At 39.1% G+C, this 20,513-nt stretch overlaps 5 protein-coding genes across 6 annotated transcripts; 1 reads left to right on the top strand and 4 right to left on the bottom strand.

Moving 5' to 3' along the window:
* Positions 1-476: 476 nt before the first annotated feature.
* tmppe (transmembrane protein with metallophosphoesterase domain) lies at positions 477-2,892 on the bottom strand (the record flags this gene model as incomplete). Its single annotated transcript, XM_084405847.1, has 5 exons — positions 1,781-2,892; positions 1,298-1,408; positions 1,034-1,199; positions 792-931; positions 477-667 (listed from the first exon to the last, which is right to left on the bottom strand). Exons 1-5 carry the CDS (start codon positions 2,547-2,549, stop codon positions 477-479), a joined length of 1,377 nt encoding a protein of 458 aa, XP_084261973.1. The 5' UTR covers positions 2,550-2,892.
* Positions 2,893-3,701: 809 nt separating this feature from the next.
* Positions 3,702-4,273, bottom strand: mtbl (metallothionein-B-like). Its single transcript, XM_084405401.1, has 3 exons — positions 4,141-4,273; positions 3,961-4,026; positions 3,702-3,867 (listed from the first exon to the last, which is right to left on the bottom strand). The coding sequence occupies exons 1-3, from the start codon at positions 4,163-4,165 to the stop codon at positions 3,764-3,766; spliced, it is 195 nt and encodes a 64-aa protein (XP_084261527.1). The 5' UTR covers positions 4,166-4,273; the 3' UTR covers positions 3,702-3,763.
* A 415-nt stretch (positions 4,274-4,688) lies between these two features.
* gnao1b (guanine nucleotide binding protein (G protein), alpha activating activity polypeptide O, b) lies at positions 4,689-9,947 on the bottom strand. The gene is made up of 8 exons (XM_084404258.1): positions 9,579-9,947; positions 9,406-9,448; positions 8,255-8,396; positions 7,577-7,737; positions 7,320-7,448; positions 6,577-6,706; positions 6,142-6,295; positions 4,689-6,035 (listed from the first exon to the last, which is right to left on the bottom strand). The coding sequence occupies exons 1-8, from the start codon at positions 9,694-9,696 to the stop codon at positions 5,848-5,850; spliced, it is 1,065 nt and encodes a 354-aa protein (XP_084260384.1). The 5' UTR covers positions 9,697-9,947; the 3' UTR covers positions 4,689-5,847.
* A 2,976-nt stretch (positions 9,948-12,923) lies between these two features.
* On the bottom strand, positions 12,924-17,130 carry tradd (tnfrsf1a-associated via death domain). Its single transcript, XM_084406102.1, has 6 exons — positions 17,003-17,130; positions 16,455-16,502; positions 16,200-16,353; positions 15,772-16,052; positions 13,627-13,753; positions 12,924-13,473 (listed from the first exon to the last, which is right to left on the bottom strand). Exons 2-6 carry the CDS (start codon positions 16,473-16,475, stop codon positions 13,175-13,177), a joined length of 882 nt encoding a protein of 293 aa, XP_084262228.1. The 5' UTR covers positions 16,476-16,502; positions 17,003-17,130; the 3' UTR covers positions 12,924-13,174.
* Positions 16,664-20,439, top strand: fbxl8 (F-box and leucine-rich repeat protein 8). Of its 2 annotated transcripts, XM_084406100.1 has the most exons (3): positions 16,664-16,746; positions 17,450-17,532; positions 18,223-20,439. In XM_084406100.1, the coding sequence occupies exons 1-3, from the start codon at positions 16,726-16,728 to the stop codon at positions 19,187-19,189; spliced, it is 1,071 nt and encodes a 356-aa protein (XP_084262226.1). In that variant the 5' UTR covers positions 16,664-16,725; the 3' UTR covers positions 19,190-20,439. The 2 variants fall into 2 exon arrangements, with proteins under 2 accessions (XP_084262226.1, XP_084262227.1); XM_084406101.1 differs by lacking the exon at positions 16,664-16,746 and having other exon boundaries at positions 17,237-17,532.
* Positions 20,440-20,513: the final 74 nt, after the last annotated feature.

The raw sequence follows: 20,513 nt of genomic DNA, 5'->3' as shown, positions 1-20,513 counted from the left end.
ATAAAAACATGTTTGTAATATGAAGGCTTTTTTACTGGATAAAAGAAGTAGAAAAGATAAATTCTGAGGCTGATGCTTTGCTGTAGTGTGTAAAATGGTCTGTAATTAAAAGGGTGAAACGGTACAAATACATACAACGTAATTAAAAAAACTGGCACTTTGGAACGTGAATATTCTCATAATAAAGTGCTTGAATTTCTAGCATGTTTTGGCAAACAAATTACAATACCACACCCATTAAAAAAAAAAAGATGACAAACAACTAAAACCTCTTGCTAAGTGTGTCATTTGAATAATAAATAAGATTGTGCTCAAGCAAATCAGCGCAAACTTGAACAGACTGGTATATGTGACTGATGCATCACAGAATTATACATGCATTGCTATGCAATGCATGTTTAATTGTGTGACAGCATGAGGTAATGAATATGTATGGATGAGCATGTGTGTTTGATCCCTGCACTGTACGAGTGCTCTCAAGCACGTTTCAGTATAATGTTTGTGATTTCTGAACGGCTTGCAATTCTCATTGGAATGCCATAATAACCGGTTCCAGAGGTCACGTAGACCATGGTGTGTTCGGAGACACGGTAGAGTCCACAGAAAAACGGATTCATCAGGAATGCCAGGATGGTGAGGGGGAACAGCTGACCAGCGTGTGTGTGACCTACACAAATGCAAAATTGCATTTTATTGGTCAGTAGAGGACATAAGCAGTATGCTCTTAAATTTTCACTTAAAAAAAAAAAAGCATCTGTAAGACCAAAATATTTTAGCTGATATTTACATACCTGAGAGAACCAGGCTGATGTCTGGCCGTTGCTGGAGGGCTTGTTTGGCAGCATGAGGCTGATGTGCAAGAAGAATAATGGGGCTCTCTGCACTGCAGCCACTAAGAGCTTTCTCAACATCCATGCCATGGCCTGGGTATCTTTAACCAAAACAACACTACTGACATGAGCCCAGTGCAATGCACACGCACCAGATTTGCATACATTCAAATGAGCCTGAGATGATATCACTGTGGACTAACCGTAACATGCGGGCCTCGAGGTCATCAATGCCGGCAAGGCAAATCCAGTCTTGAGTTCGTTCTGGGCGGAACACTTTCACATTGCTGTTGTGAAGAGACTCAATCCCCATTGAGCGCAAGAGCTCAAACCAGCCTTCAACATCAGCAGTGTAGTAGTCATGATTGCCTGAAAGTCACAAAAATGCATGCGAAAATGTGCACAAAAACATTTATTTATATGTAAACAATAATTTTCCTTTATGTCATACAGCCACAAGGACTGACCTGTTGCAAAATAGGAGCCCAGTCGAGCCCTCATCTGTCCCAGTGGTTCTGCAGCGCTCCTTAATCGAGTCACCTGAGAGTCAGTCAGATCACCGACAATCACCACTACATCTACAGCAACAAAGAGTACAATTAAATGTCAGGCACATGTTAAAGGGATAATCCACCCAAAAATAAAAAATTCTGTCATCATTTGCTCACCCTCATTCCAATTCCTAATCTCTTTTCTGTTGAACATGAAGATATTTAGAAGAATGCTGCAGTTTTGGTTCCCATTGACTTCATTGTATGGACCAATAAACCAAAAATAAAAAAAACAATGCAAGTCAATAGGAACCAAAACTGTTTGCCAACGTTCTCAATACAGAAGAATGAAAATCATATGTGGTTGGAATAACATGAGAGTGAGTAACTGATGATAGATTTACTTTTGGATGAGCTCTCCCTTTAATATTTGATACATCTGATACAAGATGTAATTACCTGGGTTCAGCTCATTCACCATAGTCACAATGCGCTGCAGTTTGGAGCGGCCTACTGTAGGTCCCAGATGTATGTCGGACAGAAGCACCAACCTGAGCCCGTTCAAAGACTCGGGCAGCTTCTCTACTGGGATCTCCACCTCAATTACTCGAGGAGGTTGGGCTGCATTTACCAACCCATACACTGCCAGTATTGCTGTTACTATCAATGCCAATACTGTCTGGCTGGCTGATGCGCTCGCGACCGCATCCTCTTCACCTCGCCTGCGGGAGAGAAGCCTGCGAAGGCGGTTTAGGCAGCCAAAAACAAACAGGAAGAACAGTAGGATGACATAAATCCCCAAACAGGAAAAACTCAAAATTGAAAACCAGTGTGGCTCAGTATCCACGAGGAAAAACATGCATAGGTAGCTCCCGTGCACGAGAGTGAGAAAGAGCAGGACAAGAAGACGCCAACATCTCTGCGGGACAGAAGGAGCACCCCTGGTTCCGCACAGCCGCCTCCCCACGCGTTTCCAGATGTAGAGCGAGCCGAGGAGCAGCAGGGAGTTGATGAAGAGGAGAAACTGAACACGAAACAGCGAAGCGCGCGTGCCTATGTCAACCCGCTCCGAGATTAATGTTCTGGACATGAGCATTGAGAAAAAAACAACCCCCGATGCGATTCCGATTTTCCCCTCTGCGGAGAGGCGTCCAAATCCGAACATACTGACCTGCATGTGCTCGGTCACTGACCCTGGCTGGGACAGTCTATTACAAATAGGGTGCATTCATTCGTGGCACGCTATAACGTATAATAATAATAAAAGAGTTTGTCATACCTTTCAATTCAAGGTCCATTCAAGTAAAAAATAACCGTTATTATTTTAACTGGGACACTGGAGAACAAAAACTAACGTTACTTCCGCAGACAAAGACGTGTGATGGCCGCTATGATGACAACATGAAAAATACTGTTGTGGTTTCCGACTAGAAATGTCATACAGACATTTGCTACACACTCAAACTACAAAAGCGTTTATAACATAATTCGCGATCTTGTAAACAAATGAAATAGAAACACGTCAGTCATTTGACAGCGGCTCTTCAAGCTCTTCTGCGTGACAAGTGTGTGCGGTAATATCATTGGCTCGTCACATTACAGAGGCGTGGCTAATGTGACGCTCTTAATCCTGATTGGAAGCGAACTGGTATTAACTGACAACATACGAGTAATGAATGTCTGTTAGTTCTTAACATTAAAACACCATTTCCTGTCTCAGTTTATGCGTTTGTTCAGCATCTTACTTACGTTATCACCCAAGAATGTGTTTTTTTTTTTTATTGTACCTTTATCTCCAACTGTCACTATTCTTTTTTCATTATTGATATTTTGAAGCTATTTATTTTTAAGGTCAGAAAACTCATGATTTCGATAATGTGATACAACAAAACATCCTCATTTGGATTTATTATTAAATTAATTTTAAATAATTGATAATAAATATCTAAAGTTGATGTAAAAAAAAAAAAAAAAAGTCACGTTGTATTTTTACTTTTGTCAACACAGTGTCAAATAGAAAATGTATACATACAAAACCTGCATTTAAATTTTAGGAATGGGGACCCTCACAAGGGGATCATCATTTTTGGAGGCCCCAATTGACGTCAAATGTTTGAACCCCCTTGGTCTAGGTTACTAACGCAGAAAGCACACACCTTTATGCATTTAAATGTTGCTAAGCAGCATGACACCATGCAAGAGAAAGGAACTGTGAGAATTTTCTGAGGTTTGCAACAAGCTGCACTGTTCTTACCATTTAGTAGACCTGCTATTATTTTCTATTTTGTGTATTTAGTGTTCATGAGTGCATCCTGTGTGGATAAGAAACAACTCAAAATACATCATTTTAGCTCATAAATAATCATAACAAATGCATGAGTACACGATAGAATTGATTTTATTGTTAAAGGAGCACAGTGTCACAGCGCATTTCACAGCCTTTCATTTGCAGCAGCTTGTGTCGCACGATTTCTCCTTGTCCTTGCGCGCGCTCTCGCAGCCCTTCGTGCCCTTATTACTGCATTCAGATGGACAAGTTCCGCAACCTACCGGGTCGAAAAGGGCAAAATTGATTTAATTCTGCAGAATTCTGGGTGAAGTGATGTTTAATTATCCAAAGCGTTAGTTATTCGACTCACTTTTCTTGCTATGTGCGCACGCGCAGTTGGTGCATTTGCAGTTTTGCCCGCAGTTACAAGATCCATCTACAACAGACAGAGGTCTTACATTTCCAGAAGATGCATGCGCGCCACCGCATTTCTTGCTATAATTACTTAGATTAAATACTGTACATATTTATATTTGGATTATGTACTTACTTTTAGAACAGTCACACGGGTCCATTTTCCCACCTTAATTTCAACGAACGTATGATGCTTTCTTGGAAAAATCTGTCTGGAAATGGAATCGCTCGTTCGTGCGTCACTATCACGTGTGAACGTCATATGAAGAGTGTGAGCGCGCTGATGGATGAACTTGGGGTCTCATTCTGTAGTCATGTGGGCATTAAACAAATATAAAAGGAAAGCCAGGCATCCCAGCAAACAATTTTGGTTACCGTTCGTTTTTGGTTAAAATCAACCTCCCGGTAAAGTTCTGGGAAGCAATTGGTTTTGGTTACAGAAAGAGCCTAAAAAACGTCCCCAGGACGTTCTTACAAAAGTAACTAAATGGGACCCATATTGTGAACTTTAGGGGAGCGTTCTGTATTTGCTGAGATATTATAATATTCTTCTCTTTCACACTGATGTTATTTGATCTATTTATGTTACTACTGTACTGTAATTATAATTATTGATAACTGCAGGTTAAAATACACTAACCACGTCAAGGGAGGGACAAACAAATCAACGCACAGCCAGTAATTGGTGCTAAAGTGTTTTCTTTTTTAATGTAAACATTTCATTGGTCGGTCAGAAGACTAAACCCAGCAGTACAGTGCAGTATTACCCCAAGGGAGTAAAGGAGAACATTCAGTGCACCAAACAAAAAAAATCATCCACAGCGGAGAAAAAGAGGAGGGAAACGGGAAAAGAAATCTGGGTTAAGTAACAGGTCATGGTTGAATAAAGAGTGTGCATGCATCACACACGCATCTGTACACACTCTCACACGTCATTACGTCATCAGTTCAAGAGAGAGAGATAAAAAGAAGCGATAGCTCATTCGTTCAGTAATTCAGTTATATATGAGTCTGAATTACAGTCTTAATATTTACGTTGTTCTCCATCTAAAGTCTGCAAGCTAGTTCGTTTGTATTCGTAGCCCGACATTGATAGGGTGCACAAAGTGTGGGGCGATACAAAATATGTAAATACATGCGCTTATAATTATATAAATAAATAAACTACAGAATAATTTATACAGAAATGAACAGATTTTGAACTATTTGTGCTCATGTTGAGTGAGAATGTTGTCAACATCACACTTTGTAAGAGGCTTCATTCGCTGAAAGGCATTTTATGTCACAGCCTGAAGCCAGTGAGCAGAGACCCAATAAGGGGCGATGCCAGGTCTCAAACAACTTTGGCTTAAGAGCTGCCCCTGGACAACAATCAGTTTCTGAAATGACATTCGGCTCTGCTAAATGATTCACCTTGTATCTTGCTCTCAGTCACAGACATTTCTGGATCTTAAGAAAAGCCTACAAGAGCCACAGATCCTTTCAGGGTTTAGTTTAGGATCATGTCAGCACTTGGAAGTCTCTTACACAGCAGAGAACCTTTGTGTGTTATCACCTGACAAACACTCTCACTCATTGTGACTGACACTCACACACATGCACTCATGCTGAAAGCATCTATGCCCGGCCGAACACTCATTTTACACTATACATGCACACCCATACGTTATTTACTCCAGCAATGGACTGACAAACTACAAAAGAAAATAAGGGATACATATTCTGAACAAAAGACAAAAATTGACAGAGTGAAATGAAATAAGGGAGTGCCTTGGCCAATGTCACAGGGGTGTCAGTTCAGTCACTTGTTACCATTTCGAAGGGCAACAAGTGGAGTCGGAGCTCAGTAGAGGCCACAGCCACGCAGGTTATTGGCGATGATGATGTCAGTAACAGCATCAAAGACCACTTGGATGTTTCCTGTGTCTGTAGCGCAGGTTAGATGACAGTAGATCTCTTTATTAGGAGAGCGATTCTTGCTTTCAAACTGACCTTGTACATACGTAGCCGCGGCTTCGAATGTATTTGGGCCTGTCGGAAAGATGAAGACACGATGATGAGAAGTTGCTAAACAGAGTTTTCAAGCCTTTTTCATATCTGTGAATTTCTTGTATAGATTTGTGCATGGTTGTTGTACCTGTGTATTCTGGGAAGCAGATATTCAGGGGAGATTTTACAATCTTTATTGCAAAAAGGTCCTTCTTATTGAGGAAAAGGATGATGGACGTGTCAACAAAGAACTTATTGTTACATATAGAGTCAAAGAGCATAAGAGACTCATGCATACGGTTCTGCAGAGAAGAGAGAGAAGACACTGAATCAAACATATTTGCATTTTTGGAACTGAATAATTAGCATAAATAAATCAATCAATACAATTTATATTAAAAATATATATTTTTATAGAACATACATATGATTCCTCTGTAATTTGGTGATTCAAATCAATTTTAGGTTGACCATCAAGGGATTGGTTTAGAGAACCTAAACTTATTGCTTAAAGTTAATTTACCATTAAATGTCATAATGTGAATATGCAAGCTGTCTAAATGATCTGAGTGTAGTAGTTCACCGTGGTCTCGTCTTCATGGAGCATTTGGTCGTATCCACTCAGTGCCACACAGAAGATAATGGCTGTCACATCCTCAAAGCAGTGAATCCATTTTTTCCTCTCTGATCTCTGTCCCCCCACATCAAACAGCCTGGGGACGGAACATCACACACTTTCAGGACACATGTAAAGCCATGTACACGCATGTGTGCACACACACAAAACACTATCAAATCAAGTCCAAACTCATAATGCATGTTAAGAAACAAAATAGGTCGACCAAAGATTTGTCCCAAAGTCCCATCTAAAAGAGAATGAAAAGAAATCTTAATTTTCCAATTGACTTTGAGGACAATTATAAAGACTTAACATCTGAGTGCTATATTTTATTCAACAAAATATTCCCAGTATTTTTGTTTTATAATTAAAATGTAAAAAAAAAAAAAAAAACTTTTAGAATTTAAAGATATGAGTAAAGTCAGATTTGTATAGCAATTTTTTTTTTTTACAATTAACTGTTTCAATGCAGCTTTGCAGAAACTCAAATTAACAGGTTTATAATGTCTTATAATTTACACTAAGCAGTTTTAGGGCTGGGTGATATGACAATATATATATATGTACTGATGAACCAGCTGAGGTTCAGCTCTATATATTTACTAATATTATGCAGATATGAGTTTGTACCTTTTTAGGAGGTGCAGAAAAATCTTAATTTTAAATAATACATGTAATTCACAAGAAATGCATAACTTAACAGATACCTAAAGTTAAGGTTCTTGAAGGAAAAATTTGTCTCAACGATGCCAGTAGTTTTGACTCTGGTTCGGAGAATATCCTGTTCAGTGGGGAGGTAATCTGGAGAGCCGATGCGCTGCAAACTGTCTAGGTAACTGAAACACAGAGCGGCCATGTGCATTCTTAAATAACGTATTATGACATATAGGGTGTTGAACGTCACACCTGACAGTGACATGCTCATTGCACCATCTCATTGGATTTGTGTGTGTATAACACTCACTATTGGGCAGAGTCATTAAGCTGATACTCTCGAGAACGGCCAAAGCAAGCTTGAGTTCCAGCATCAGTCCAAAGATGTATCATGGCAGCCAGCAGTTCTGTTGAGTATGGCTCTGTGTCTTCCATTCGACTGACCACATCAAACACCATCTTAGCATCTGCCTATAAACATATGCAAAAGGTTAAAAACATCCTGTTTAATGCATATAAGTGTGTAGAGGGACACCCACTAGAGGGATGTGCACTACTTTGGCAACCACAATGATTTATCCTAATTTCATGCACTAGGTGTCACTGTAACTCAGTGCATCATGTGAGAAGGAGGGTTTGGGTAATACAAGGTGAGGTCAATCACCAGGAAAATCTAATGCAAACATTAAAGAACACTGCAAATCAAAACAAGCGTGCACAGGTACATTAACAGTAGGTACATTAACTGTTGTGTTCTGTTTTCTTGTATGGTTGTGTCAATACAATTATATTAATAAGAATCAAGAGGTTTGAACAACTTTTGGATTCAGTAATTGCTTTGAAAATGTTTGAGGATCAAACAATAAAACATTTATTGCATCTGAATATTTACGGTAATCTTCTTCTATCACACCACTTGCGCTCCATTATCTCTGTGTAGTTCTAAAGTCAGTTCACAAGAGTGTGCGCTGCATGTGTGTATACATACATTTCTGTCTTTGTCTGCATACTCTATACCAAGAGTTTCCATAGCTCGCAAGATGGCGGCGAGACTCTGAAGGGTGTTGCTATAGACCACAGGTTTAAACTGCTTTACATCATCTCCGGAGAACCCATCTTCATGGATAATCCTGACGCAAACACACAACAGAGAAAAGCCATTATAGACACACACGCACCATACAAACACGACAGGTCAACAGAACTGACACAATACTGCGCATATATCTGTATGACTGGGATATGTGGTGGCAAAATTAGTACGATTAGAGATTATGCAATAATCTGTTTTGCGCTTCTACAGGTTGCGTAGCACAAGTTGTTGGTCACTTTAATATTTTAAACCACAAGTTAATCTGTAACCATGCAATAACTGTATAACTGTAATAAAGAAGTTAAAATGCAACTAGTGTATTTATAACCTCAAAATATATTGAAGCTCTGAGATTTAGTTGTGTGTGCTTAGAAATAAAAACTGATGCTGGTGCATGATATCTGTAAAATGGTATTTTATTTAACTAGGTATTTAATAAAACAATGCATTTGGTGAAAAAAAAAATGCAATGATTGTATATGTATGTGCATCTGTAGTTATGAAAATGTAAGGTTAGGTGGCATAGTCCCGGTAAATCCGTTTAATGGGCGGATAACGCTAAACGAGACTGCAGGGATCAAGCACTAAAAGCAACCCATTAAGATTAATACAGAGAAAGATTCTAATGCCTCACACACACAAACTCTCTCTCTCTCTCTCTCTCTCTCTCTCTCTCTCTCTCTCTCTCTCTCAAGCACACACAGAGGGCAAAATGAACACAAGGCCCTAATGCATAACATGGAATAACACACAAAAACCGGTCCTAGATTAAATGCAATGACAAAAACGTGAAACATTAAGGATCTTTGGAGCCCAGGACGGCAAAAACAACGACAAGGCACACGCGCACTCTCAAGCTTCACTGCACACATGAGCCTAACACTCACTCACTCACTCCCTCACTCAAAGCGTTGTCTCTTGGGGGGGTAAGCTTGTGTTTCAGCACTACCACACAATGAACAGCGCGAGACAAACAGATCCCAACCCTTAACCGCCCAAAAAAAGGCCCAAAATCACTGAGTATGTTAAAAAAAAAACGCACTTACTTCATCTGTTTGACGATGGTGCTCTTCCCCGACTCCCCTCCGCCTGCGGAGACACAGGCTGTGTCAGTGCTGTCACACACACACACACACACACACACACACACTTACCTGCAGCATCCTTATTCAATGCATTGCACTCATTGCAAATCGGCCACTGAAACCTCACGACTTACCCAGCAGCAGTAATTTGACTTCTCTGGCTGCGCTTAATCCGTCTTCCTTCAGGTTTTTCTCGATCGCTCTGCTCCGGTCCAGAGCCGCGCGCTCCTCGGCACTTAACGTACATCCCATTGCAAGACCGGGAGTCGGGACGCGCGAGAGCTGAATCCTAAATATCCGTCTCTGTCCCACACTCTCTCCTTTCTCGCTTGCTCAGTCTGCCGAATGTTGCTAAAGCATCCAAGCCGAATTGAGGTCAGGAACAGGCTCACACTCCGGCCTCTTGGTTGGGAGGAGGTCGTCCTGCTCGCGCTCCGGATCGAGGGTGTCTATTGGGCGGCGGCAGTGACAGCCTGCACGAGCTCGTCTCATCCTGTAGTTCCCTCCTAATGCGCGAGGGGCAAACCCCTCTCATCGCGCTGACGTCACAGGAGGAGCAGGGCTCGGCCACATCTGTTTTGTGGCAGTCGAAATAAAATGCACTGAGCTTGCATGCATGATATATTTGTAGACATATTGGATATTTCCCACGTTTTTGCACATTCATTTCACTAACCTTTTTATGTTTTGTGGTATTACAGCAGCCAGGAAGGCCTATTTATGTATTGTGCATTGTGCAGAGCCTTCCCCCTCAGCGTGGCTGTTTCAGTATGGTAATATGGGTGCCATGTTTGGATGTTTCTAATATTTTGTATTTCAATAAAAAGAAAAATCTCGATTTTTTAAACATTTTAATAGCTTTGTTTTCAATAATTTTGTGAAGTGTTTCTTATTAGGGGCTTAATTTATTTAATACAATTAGTATTACTTTTAATTTAAATTGTTAATAAAACAATCATGTTCTTTTCCCAGACTATTAAGTTATTACAGATTGGGAAAAGGTCCAGTCCTTTAATTTGACTGGCTTTGAGCTGGGTTTCTGGGTTGCTTGTCCACTCACATATTCCATTCCTGACCGGCTTTTAGTCTGTGCATCACTTGGACTCTGAAACATGCAAAAACGAAATGCTTTAGACTCATTCTAAACTTTCTTCATTTAGCAAAAAAACAAAAAAAAGCTAGTAATATCAATTACTTGTCTACAGAACTGTTGTATAAATGCATTTGTGTGTGACTCTCACCCAAAAATGAAAATTCTGTCATCATTTACTCACCCTCAAGTTGTTCTAACCCTGTATGAATTTCTTTCTTCTGCTGAACACAAAAGAAGATATTTTGAAGAATTTCTGTGGAGGTCAATGGGGCCCATCAACTGTTCGGTTACTGACATTCTTCAAATTATCTTCTTTTGTGTTCAGCAGAAGAAAGAAATTCATACGGGTTTGGAACAACTTGAGGGTGAGTAAATGATGACAGAATTTTCATTTTGGTGAACTATCCCTTTAAATGCACCAACACAATGATGGGACAGATCATTGTTTATATAGCCTGTGTGTATATGAGACATTCAAAAATGTCAATATCACAAAAAAAGCATCCACAACAATGGAGCACAGATATTTAAATATATAATAAAAATGTTCATCCCCAACCCAATCCTCCCCACACACTCATAGTCTTACAGCTCTAAAAGATTCCTGTGGATTTCTCTAATACCTAACCCCTGGTATATGAGCCAGATGTTCTGATGTTGGATTTCAACACATAATAATACTTTAAGAGTTTGTGCTTCAGCAACTGTTATATGGGTGAAATGCTTTGAAAGATGAGATCACTCGGTGAGTTTTTAATATCTACTAGTGCAAATCTCTGGAAATCTATCCTCTCTCATGACTTTAAAATAAATGCATGCACATACATAATCATTTCACACTCAGAAACTGTATTATTATTCGGGTTTGTTGGGGAGACTGTCACTATTTGCACTTAAGAATATAAAGTGCATTTTAATATTCGGAAAATTCACATAACAGAAAAATGCATAGACCTCTAGGTAAAGATGAATATCTGACTGATTCTTTGAAATGTGCCCATGGGGAGGGGAGAATGGAATACATAACTTTAGTTTTGATTTCATGCCAAGCCCAGACCTAACTGCAAAGGACTGTTCACTTTCTGAACACACCAGTGACACACACACAGGTCACTCTGATGGATTACTTTACTAAGATGAGAGCAATATCGAGCCACATAGCCTGCTTAACATGCTTTTATCTTTATTACCAGGGTGGAGACAAAATCACAGACCCTCCTCCATAAGCTGTAACGTCACAAGTATGTTGAAATATCATTGCATAATCATATGTGAGTAGTGGTTATATTTTGAGTGAAATAAACTAAGCAAATCTCTACATTTTTGCTAAATGAAATCCTAAATAAAACATTTAACAAATGCGACCAGGCATGTAACAACGGAACAGTTGAGTAACATTTTCTCTGGTATTTAATCACCAGGTTTTTCGTAAATGAAAATGTTAGATTTCACTCTAGAAAACGACTAGGAGCTGCTAAATCCCCATAACTAAAATGAATATGATCTCTTAACCATGTAATACTTTAATGGCAGGTCTGCATAATGCTTTAATGGAGAAAGGCCTCATCCATTTCATTAATCTGAACGCCCTCAATAGATACCATTAAGCTAAAATTAATTTCTAAGAATAATGGCATCTCATATCACATTAGAACGCAATCAGATCCAGATGTTGACTTTTTTCATTTTTGCCCAACTGATTATTTGACTAATGACACAACTTCATTACACCCACACCTTTTTCTTCCCAAAAAAAAAAAAAAAAAAAAACACAACACAACCGGAAATCCTCAATCTTATCAGCTAAAAACTAAGTAGTAATACCCTATTGTAAGGTTGGTGTTTATTTATAGAACTGCAGAATATTGATTTCAGGATTTAATTTCTAAAAGCAATATACATTCCACAAGGGTTCTTTAATAATGCCTCATCTCATATTTATCCTTCATAGTCTTTTTTAAAAAATGAGATCAATATAGTTGACCTATACTCAGAGGACCAGTTTTATAATCAGATTAAGCATGCCTTTGGACTAGAAAGCAGTTGATTTAGAAACATTATTATGAAATTCATCTATAGTTCAGTAATATCCTTAATATGCATAACAGAATTTAATTTTTGAAGTGGTTTCAAGCTCTGCGTTTCCAGTTGTCTTTAATGTATGCGTGATTTCATGTATCGTACCGATAAAAAGTCGATCCATATTAGCTCTGCTGTAGCAACGGTCCTGCTACACTAAGTGCCTTCTAACAATAACACTGCTCCCTTCAATGCTGAGGGCAACTCAAAGTTCTTGAAGTTAAAGTGATGCCGTTTTTAGCATCTTCCGTTTGTTGCTCTTATGCACATAATGACTCTAAGATAAAGATGGAGACAGGACAGTGTGGAGGACAAATCTGGAAACATGCATGAAACATGCATGAAAAACCCTTTATTTAAAATGCATTTAATTTCGAGCAGATGACAGGTGATTGTGTTTGAAACAATTTCAAGTAGGAGACAGATAGAAATGATAAGGTCATTATGAAAAAAAATTCACAAAAATGAGAGTGCACACTCTTCAAATGTAGCTATATGTCTTGGTAACAGTCGCACGTACAAAAACAACACACACCATTCATTCATTCTCTTACAGTCTCAATCTCGTGGCTGAATGCCCAACATGATCTCTGCCATGCTGGTCAATTTGGTCTCCTCTAGTGCACTGATAAGACGGCTCAGTTTGGCACTCCTGCCCTCTGACTGGATAAAACGTCCAAGCAGTTGATAGGCCTGTTCATAAAGCCCTTCCCTCTCGTACTCATAGGCCAGATTGTCGATAGCAGGGCCTTTTAAGGCACGGCAGTTCTTTTGTAAAGCCCGTCCCACTCGTTTCCAATCCCGTCCCACATGAGCAGCAAACCGTTGCTGGTCTGCTGAAGTCAAAGGCCTATCATCTAAGATAGGGATGGAGGAGAAAAAAAATATTTCAAACATTTTGAACGTGAAAACTAAACTGTGATCATAGAAATGCAAATGTGAAATTTTGAAACAAAAGCTAAACACTAATGTAATGCTGCATCACATACATTTAAATACATAAAACTCACCGAAAACTCTTTTCTGAAACAGAAAGCAGTTCCTGGGCAGCTCCTGCGTTGGTTGACTGGGAGGACCGTAGCTGTTCTGCAGCTGCTGCTCCAACTGTGTGACCTCATCATCTCGCAAACGCACAGGCTACAAAACATCATCTGTCAATTCAACTAAAAGCACAGTATTCAAAAACATTTCTGAACCATTATTTTTTTACATCCATAGAAGGTAAGGCTCCCCCCAGCAGCTGTTTAGTTCAAAGAAAAGAGATTGAACTTAATTCCACTGGGGGCTTCACAATAAAGACATATTCTCTCACTGTTTTCATCAGAGCAAGACTGATACTTCAGACTGGTTCAGATACCACCATGCTTCTGCTGAAGAAAAAAGATGTTTGCAGACACAAAGTCCATGATGATATCAGGACAGAGAAGGACGGCTTTATAGAGCAATACATTTAATATTCTGCGATGTTATTGATTTGACTGCACTGACACTATCGGATGATAACTGGACTGAGCTGGATGATGACATCATGTTTATAGAGGAACTGAACCCATTCCATAAGTGATGAACTTTACACAGTTATTGAACTGAATCAACACTGAACTGATTTCAACTGAACAATGGCACTATTGTCTTTCTAGAGCTGCTTTACAGCAGAACTGAATTCTGTTTGCATCACTGATCATTATTTACCCGTTTAATACTGTAACGCTGCTTTGAAGAAAAACTGTATGTGCTATATAAATAAAGGTGACTTGACAATACAAGCAGTCAGAGGCCTTTTGCTTATACCCCTGATGTTAGACCTGACTAGTTTGGGCATTAGATGGCTCATGAGAAGTCATTTCAGAATTCACTTCAGTGGTGTGTGTTTTATTTTAGTCTCATTTGTTTGGTTTTTCAGCAACAAACTCTGAAATCTCAGTCCGGCAACAAGCATTTCTGATTTTACATTAGTGAAATGTAAAATAGGGAATGAAAAGGTTTGACAAAACCCTTGTGAATAATTAGCCAAATGTTTACTTGCAGGTGAGCCTGAAAAAATCTAAATCAAAGAGCTTCACATCTCCAACAATTTAAATACAGAAACTGAATCGTAGTTATGTTCTGACAGGAGAAAAAAAACAGGCTAAATGCAAATGATAAAAATGCAACCACATAATTGTAGATAGATTGACAGTATAGAAAAATAAATGTGCTTGTCGACATTTAAAAAGGAGCAAATGCTTCCCATGCCTTTTGTTTTTGACATCAAGTCCAGCAAGTGAATCCAATGAAACTATACAGCACAAATTAAGCTCGACAGTTGTGACATCCGCTTATCCTAAAAAACACTGCAGTGAAGAACATTTAACCATCAATTTAGAAGGCAACTATTTTACTAACTATAAAACTAACACATTTTTTCTATTCATTTCCACCTATATTTTTGTTGTATCCATGTTAAGAATACATTTCAGTGTTTGATTGCATGTCAATCTGGTTTTGTGTTGAATCCCCAGTTGAAATGTCCAGCTGAGAATCACTGCACCAAAATGAAGCTTTTTAGTTGTTTTCACTGTCATTGAAACATAAGATTACAATACTGTTACTTGTAACAATTTAAATTGTTTAACTTGCTGACACTACACAGTTGTTTCCAACACCACATTTACCACAAAACCATAGTAAACTGGTTTAAGAAGAGTACATACGTTTTAACATTCACATGAGTTATTTAGTATAGAAAACGTGACATGGAGGCAGTGGTTTGAAACATGCTTATATGACTAAATCAACTTATCTTCGATCTATGAACCTGTAGTTTCTTCTCAGAGCTGAAAATGTCAAGAACATGCTCAGTTAACATTTTCTTATGTGCTGTCCTTATTGAAGCAGTGAATTATAGCAATATCAGAGGCCAATAGCTCAATTAATATTTCTTAAGTGCTGTCATTATTGAAGTTGTGAATTATAGCAATATCAGAGGCTCATAAAGCCCCATCAGTGAGACTGTCAGTGTTTGCACTGAAGAATAAAGTGCATTTTAATATTGTGAATATTTCACGCAGAACGGAAGATGCACATGCAAGTTTCATGCAATTAGCTGCTCGTAAAAGTAAAGACCGGTACAAAGCTAGCCTGGCGATCAGATCACCATAAACCTACACACGTACCTGCGATTGGCGTATGTGATCCAGACAGGTCTCTAGGTCTTGAAGGTTTTGGTCCAGTGTATGTATTCCTGCCTTGAGCTGTGTTTCCATGACAACCCCATCAAGAAGAGTAAGAAGACGTGAGGCATGCTGGGACAGAAACTGAGCGAGTGAACCACATGCATAGCTCTCCAGGAATCGCTGACAGGGAGGCACAGACATGAATTTAAGTTCCACCCCAAGGAAGGGATCAGCATCGTGCAGTTTTAGGATTTCGTACCCCTCCAGTCCACCAACAGAATCTGGATCAAAGACAATTAGAATTGTATCATTTGCAACCCAAATACGTTGTTAAATCTACTGTATACACAAAACGCCATACTCTTTTAATTCCGGTATAATTTGATTAACTTGATACGCACTTGGTGGCCACTACTATCAACTCTTACCTGTAAGGGTGAGTTTAATAACCTTGAACACACCGAATTTCCCTTGTTCGTTTTTGTAAAGCGATAGAAGGTTGTGTTCTGGACTGCTACACCCCAGGAAGAGTACAGTACACCCTGAAAATTCACGATCATTGGTGTTGCTGTCATTTAACCTCTGCAGATGAAGATGAAATCATTCACACACATTGTTAATTCACATACAACAACAACAACAACAACAACAACTGGACAGACACAAAATTAAACACAATGTACCTTAGTGTCTATACTGTCCATCTTCTGATCAAACTCTTGTCTCAAGTCCTGTGAATGTGAACAAACAAATCAGTTTGTAAAACACACACAGAAAGAAATTGTGAAAACAAAGCAGAACTCCTTGTAACGTTAGATCTAATTAGACTAGCACAAAAAAAAACATTATTTTGTGTTTCCAGCATGTAACGTTAACCACTTCCTTATAAGGTTGCGAGCTTGATGGTCGACACTGTTAAATAAATGGGGTCAGACGTTGGTGACTGCTACAGAAATGCGATGCACATGTTTACAGGTAAGTTAATGTGATGCGTCACATTACAACAAACTTTTAATTATTTTTATTTTTTTAAATTAACATTTTTGAGAGGTCAGTGTATAAAACCTATACAAAAGCTCGCTCGCACGTCTCGTGACTTTTATTTTTTATACATTTTACTGTTCACGTGAACAAAAGTTTAACATAACATAACACAACCCTGCTTACCTCCACTTCACATAATAGCGAATATAAAACCTGCGCTTTGTTATATACATTACATGTTACTTACACAACGATTTGGTGAACTTTGTCTGAAAGGTAAGGAAGTCTAAACAGGCCTGTAAACATACACGAAGGAAACTTTCGAGGTGTCGATGCACTATCTTGGCCGCTACTAAGACACACCCACTAAAATATGAAAGGATCTGATTGGCTAAATGTCTCGCACATTCTATGGTGATTGGCTAAAAGCTCAAAATCTGTGTCCACCGCCGTGTTTAACAACGCAACTCGTGACGCAGGAGGAAGTACAGAAGTTTGAGAACGTTTTTTTTTTTTTTTTGCAGTCTGACAGACATGCGTGCAGCAGACAGCAGAATCATCTGAGGTGTTTCTTGTTATGATATCAGATAACCTTTTTGTAAGCGTATTTTAACTGGCGGCTGACTGGGCTCTATTGGGAATGGATCTGCCAGAAGAGATCCTTGCACATATTTTTTCTTTCCTGCCTTTACAGGACAAATGCAACGCATTTACTGTTTGTAAGGCTTGGTCTAATATCATGACACATCCAAGCTCATGGAAAGATACTGAAGTCAGGTAAGAATCCATGAGATACAAGCAAAACCCTCCTAGAGAAACATTTTATTACCAAGATGTTGCACTTTTGTATATTGAGAAACGTAGTGGAGATTTTAATTATATTGCAAGTATCAACTTTGTCTCATGTTTCTCCTAAGAATTATCAGGAGAAATAATAATACATTACAGAGTTGACTTTATAACTAGAAAGACAACCCTAAATTATAAGTCTAATTTGATGAGAAATGTTTGAATTTATATTAATTTCTTACTTTTGGTTGTAGACTGATATCTTGGCAAGTCAAAGCACAGTGTTGAGATCTTCTGAAATTGTTGGAAACTAATGTGAGATTTCTGAGATGTAAAAACATTTGAGAAGCAGGTGACTTAAGTAAAATTCTCAATTTCTCATAATAATCTGCTAATAAATTGCTGTCGAGGAGAAACAATTTAGTGATTAAAGAGAATCGAGATCTCTTGTGATTTTTTTTATTCTCCGTGCCCTCATATTTGACCAAAGGTTATATGCTGATAAAAGCATATTATGTCATTAGTGAAGACTTTGTGCCATACACGACTATATTGTCATAGAATTTTGTCACATAAACTGCAACAACACAAACTTATTGTAATAATAACAAAAAAATAAACGGCATTAAGAGATTATACTTGCCATGCTTTGTTTTACATATTTTATCTCTGTCTTAGGTGTGAATCAGGAACCAGTGTCCCTGAAAGATATTCTGCTCTTCTGTCACTGGTCAGAAATTTGAAACTGATAATGAGTCTGACCGATCCAGCCAATCGCAAAACAGCACTGTGGGTGCTGCGGCAGGCGATTTCCAAGGGTGATGGGCGGCTGCAAGGACTTTCCATCTGTTGTGTGGGGAACACACCCCTCTTTTATGCTGGTCAGGACCTGCAGCAAGGCTTAGTGGACATACTGACGAATGGGTCGTCCCTAACCCTGCTTGACCTAAAGGGTGTGCCCTTCACCCTCAGCGACTCCTTCGTCAGGAGCGTTGCCATGCTTTGCCCTGCTCTGCGAAGTCTTTATGTCAACAATCATTCTCTGGTGTGTGGCGTCAACGCGGAGACCCTAAGGCAAGTGCTGAGGTCCTGCCGGTCACTCAATATTCTTGGAGTTTTTCAGGCTAGTCTATCACAAGACGTCTTTAAAGATCTCATGTTGCCAGAACGACCACAATTAAAGAAACTAGAGCTCCGTTGCGAACGCTCACTCAAATACACCCTGCCTCTCTGTGACCAGATATGGTTAGAGTTAAAACTGAGACACCCAGGTCTCTGGGTGGAACTTGAGCTGGACCACACCCTACCCGAATTGCACGTCCCAGGGGTACTGCAGCCCAGCATCCCTGTTCGATGTCTTCGGCTGCTTACTTGGACATTGCTGTTGAATGAGGTTCAGATAGTCGGGCAGAGCTACGCAACCACGCTAGAGTTTCTGGAGCTGCAGACGACTGCGTCTTCTGAACTAAACTGTGTGTTGATAGCTTTAGCAAAGCAATGCATCAAGCTCCAAGAGGTTCACTGTTATTGTGTGGTCTCACAAGAAGTGATCACAGCGTTCATCACAAACTGTCCAAATCTCTACAGATACACACTCAAAACACACAAAGAGCCTCACCCCTGGACCTGTACAAAACTAAAGTAATGCTCTCAAGCACTCTTTGCACATGATTAGATCATGTAATTCACACACTAAGCACTATGTACTCTACTGGCTTGTGTAGGATTTTTACAAGGTTCTTTTGTCAAAAGTATAATACCAAAAATATAATAATTGAAACTGAAATCATGTGCATTTTTCAATTAAACTGCACTCAAATATAACTTATGAAATTGTTTGTATTAAAATAATGAAAAAGAACCAAATTGATTACCACAGCTATGCGGACGACACACAGATCTACTTAGCCCTATTGCCTAACGATTACAGCCCCATTGACTCCCTGTGCCAATGCATTGATGAAGTCAACAGTTGGATGTGCCAAAACTTTCTTCAGTTAAACAAAGACAAAACTGAAGTCATTGCGTTTGGAAACAAAGATGAAGTTCTCAAGGTGAACGCATACCTTCACTCTAGGGGTCAAACAACTAAACATCAAGTCAGGAATCTTGGTGTGACTCTAGAGTCAGACCTTAGTTTCAATAGTCATGTCAAAGCAATAACTAAATCAGCATACTATCATCTGAAAAATATTTCAAGAATTAGATGCTTTGTTTCCAGTCAAGACTTACAAAACCTTGTTCATGCTTTCATCACCAGCAGGGTGGATTATTGTAATGGACTCCTCACTGGCCTTCCCAAAAAGACCATAAGACATTTGCAGCTCATACAGAACGCTGCCGCCAGGATTCTGAGCAGAACCAGGAAATATGAACACATCACACCAGTCCTCAGGTCTTTACACTGGCTCCCAGTTAGATTTAGGATTGATTTTAAAGTATGATTACTGGTATATAAATCATTCAATGGCCTAGGACCTCAATACATTGCAGATATGCTCACTGAATATAAACCCAACAGATCACTCAGATCATTAGGATCACATCAGCTAGAAATACCAAGGGTTCACTCAAAGCAAGGAGAGTCTGCTTTTAGCTACTATGCCAGCCGCAGCTGGAACCAGCTTCCAGAGATCAGATGTGCTCCTACAGTAGTCACTTTCAAATCCAGACTCAAAACACATCTGTTTAGCTGTGCATTTACTGAATGAGCACTGTGCCACTGTGCGTCTGACTGTTTGTACTGTATTTTATCGTATTTTTTTATTCTAAACTGTTAATTATTCTTATTTCTTTTGATTATTTTAATTTCTTCTATGTAAAGCACTTTGAATTACCACTGTGTACGAAATGTGTTATAAATAAACTTGCCTTGCCTTAAAGGGTATTACACCCAAAATATAATAATTCTGTCATCATTTACTCACCCTCATGTCATTCCAAACTTGTACACACAAAAGATATTTTGA

This window comes from Rutilus rutilus (genome assembly GCF_951802725.1).
Source record: "Rutilus rutilus genome assembly, chromosome: 3".
In the NCBI taxonomy this organism is placed as follows: Eukaryota; Metazoa; Chordata; class Actinopteri; order Cypriniformes; family Leuciscidae; genus Rutilus; species Rutilus rutilus.
The sequence above is the reverse complement of the archived record's forward strand: the minus strand, read 5'-3'. Positions and strand labels throughout refer to the sequence as shown.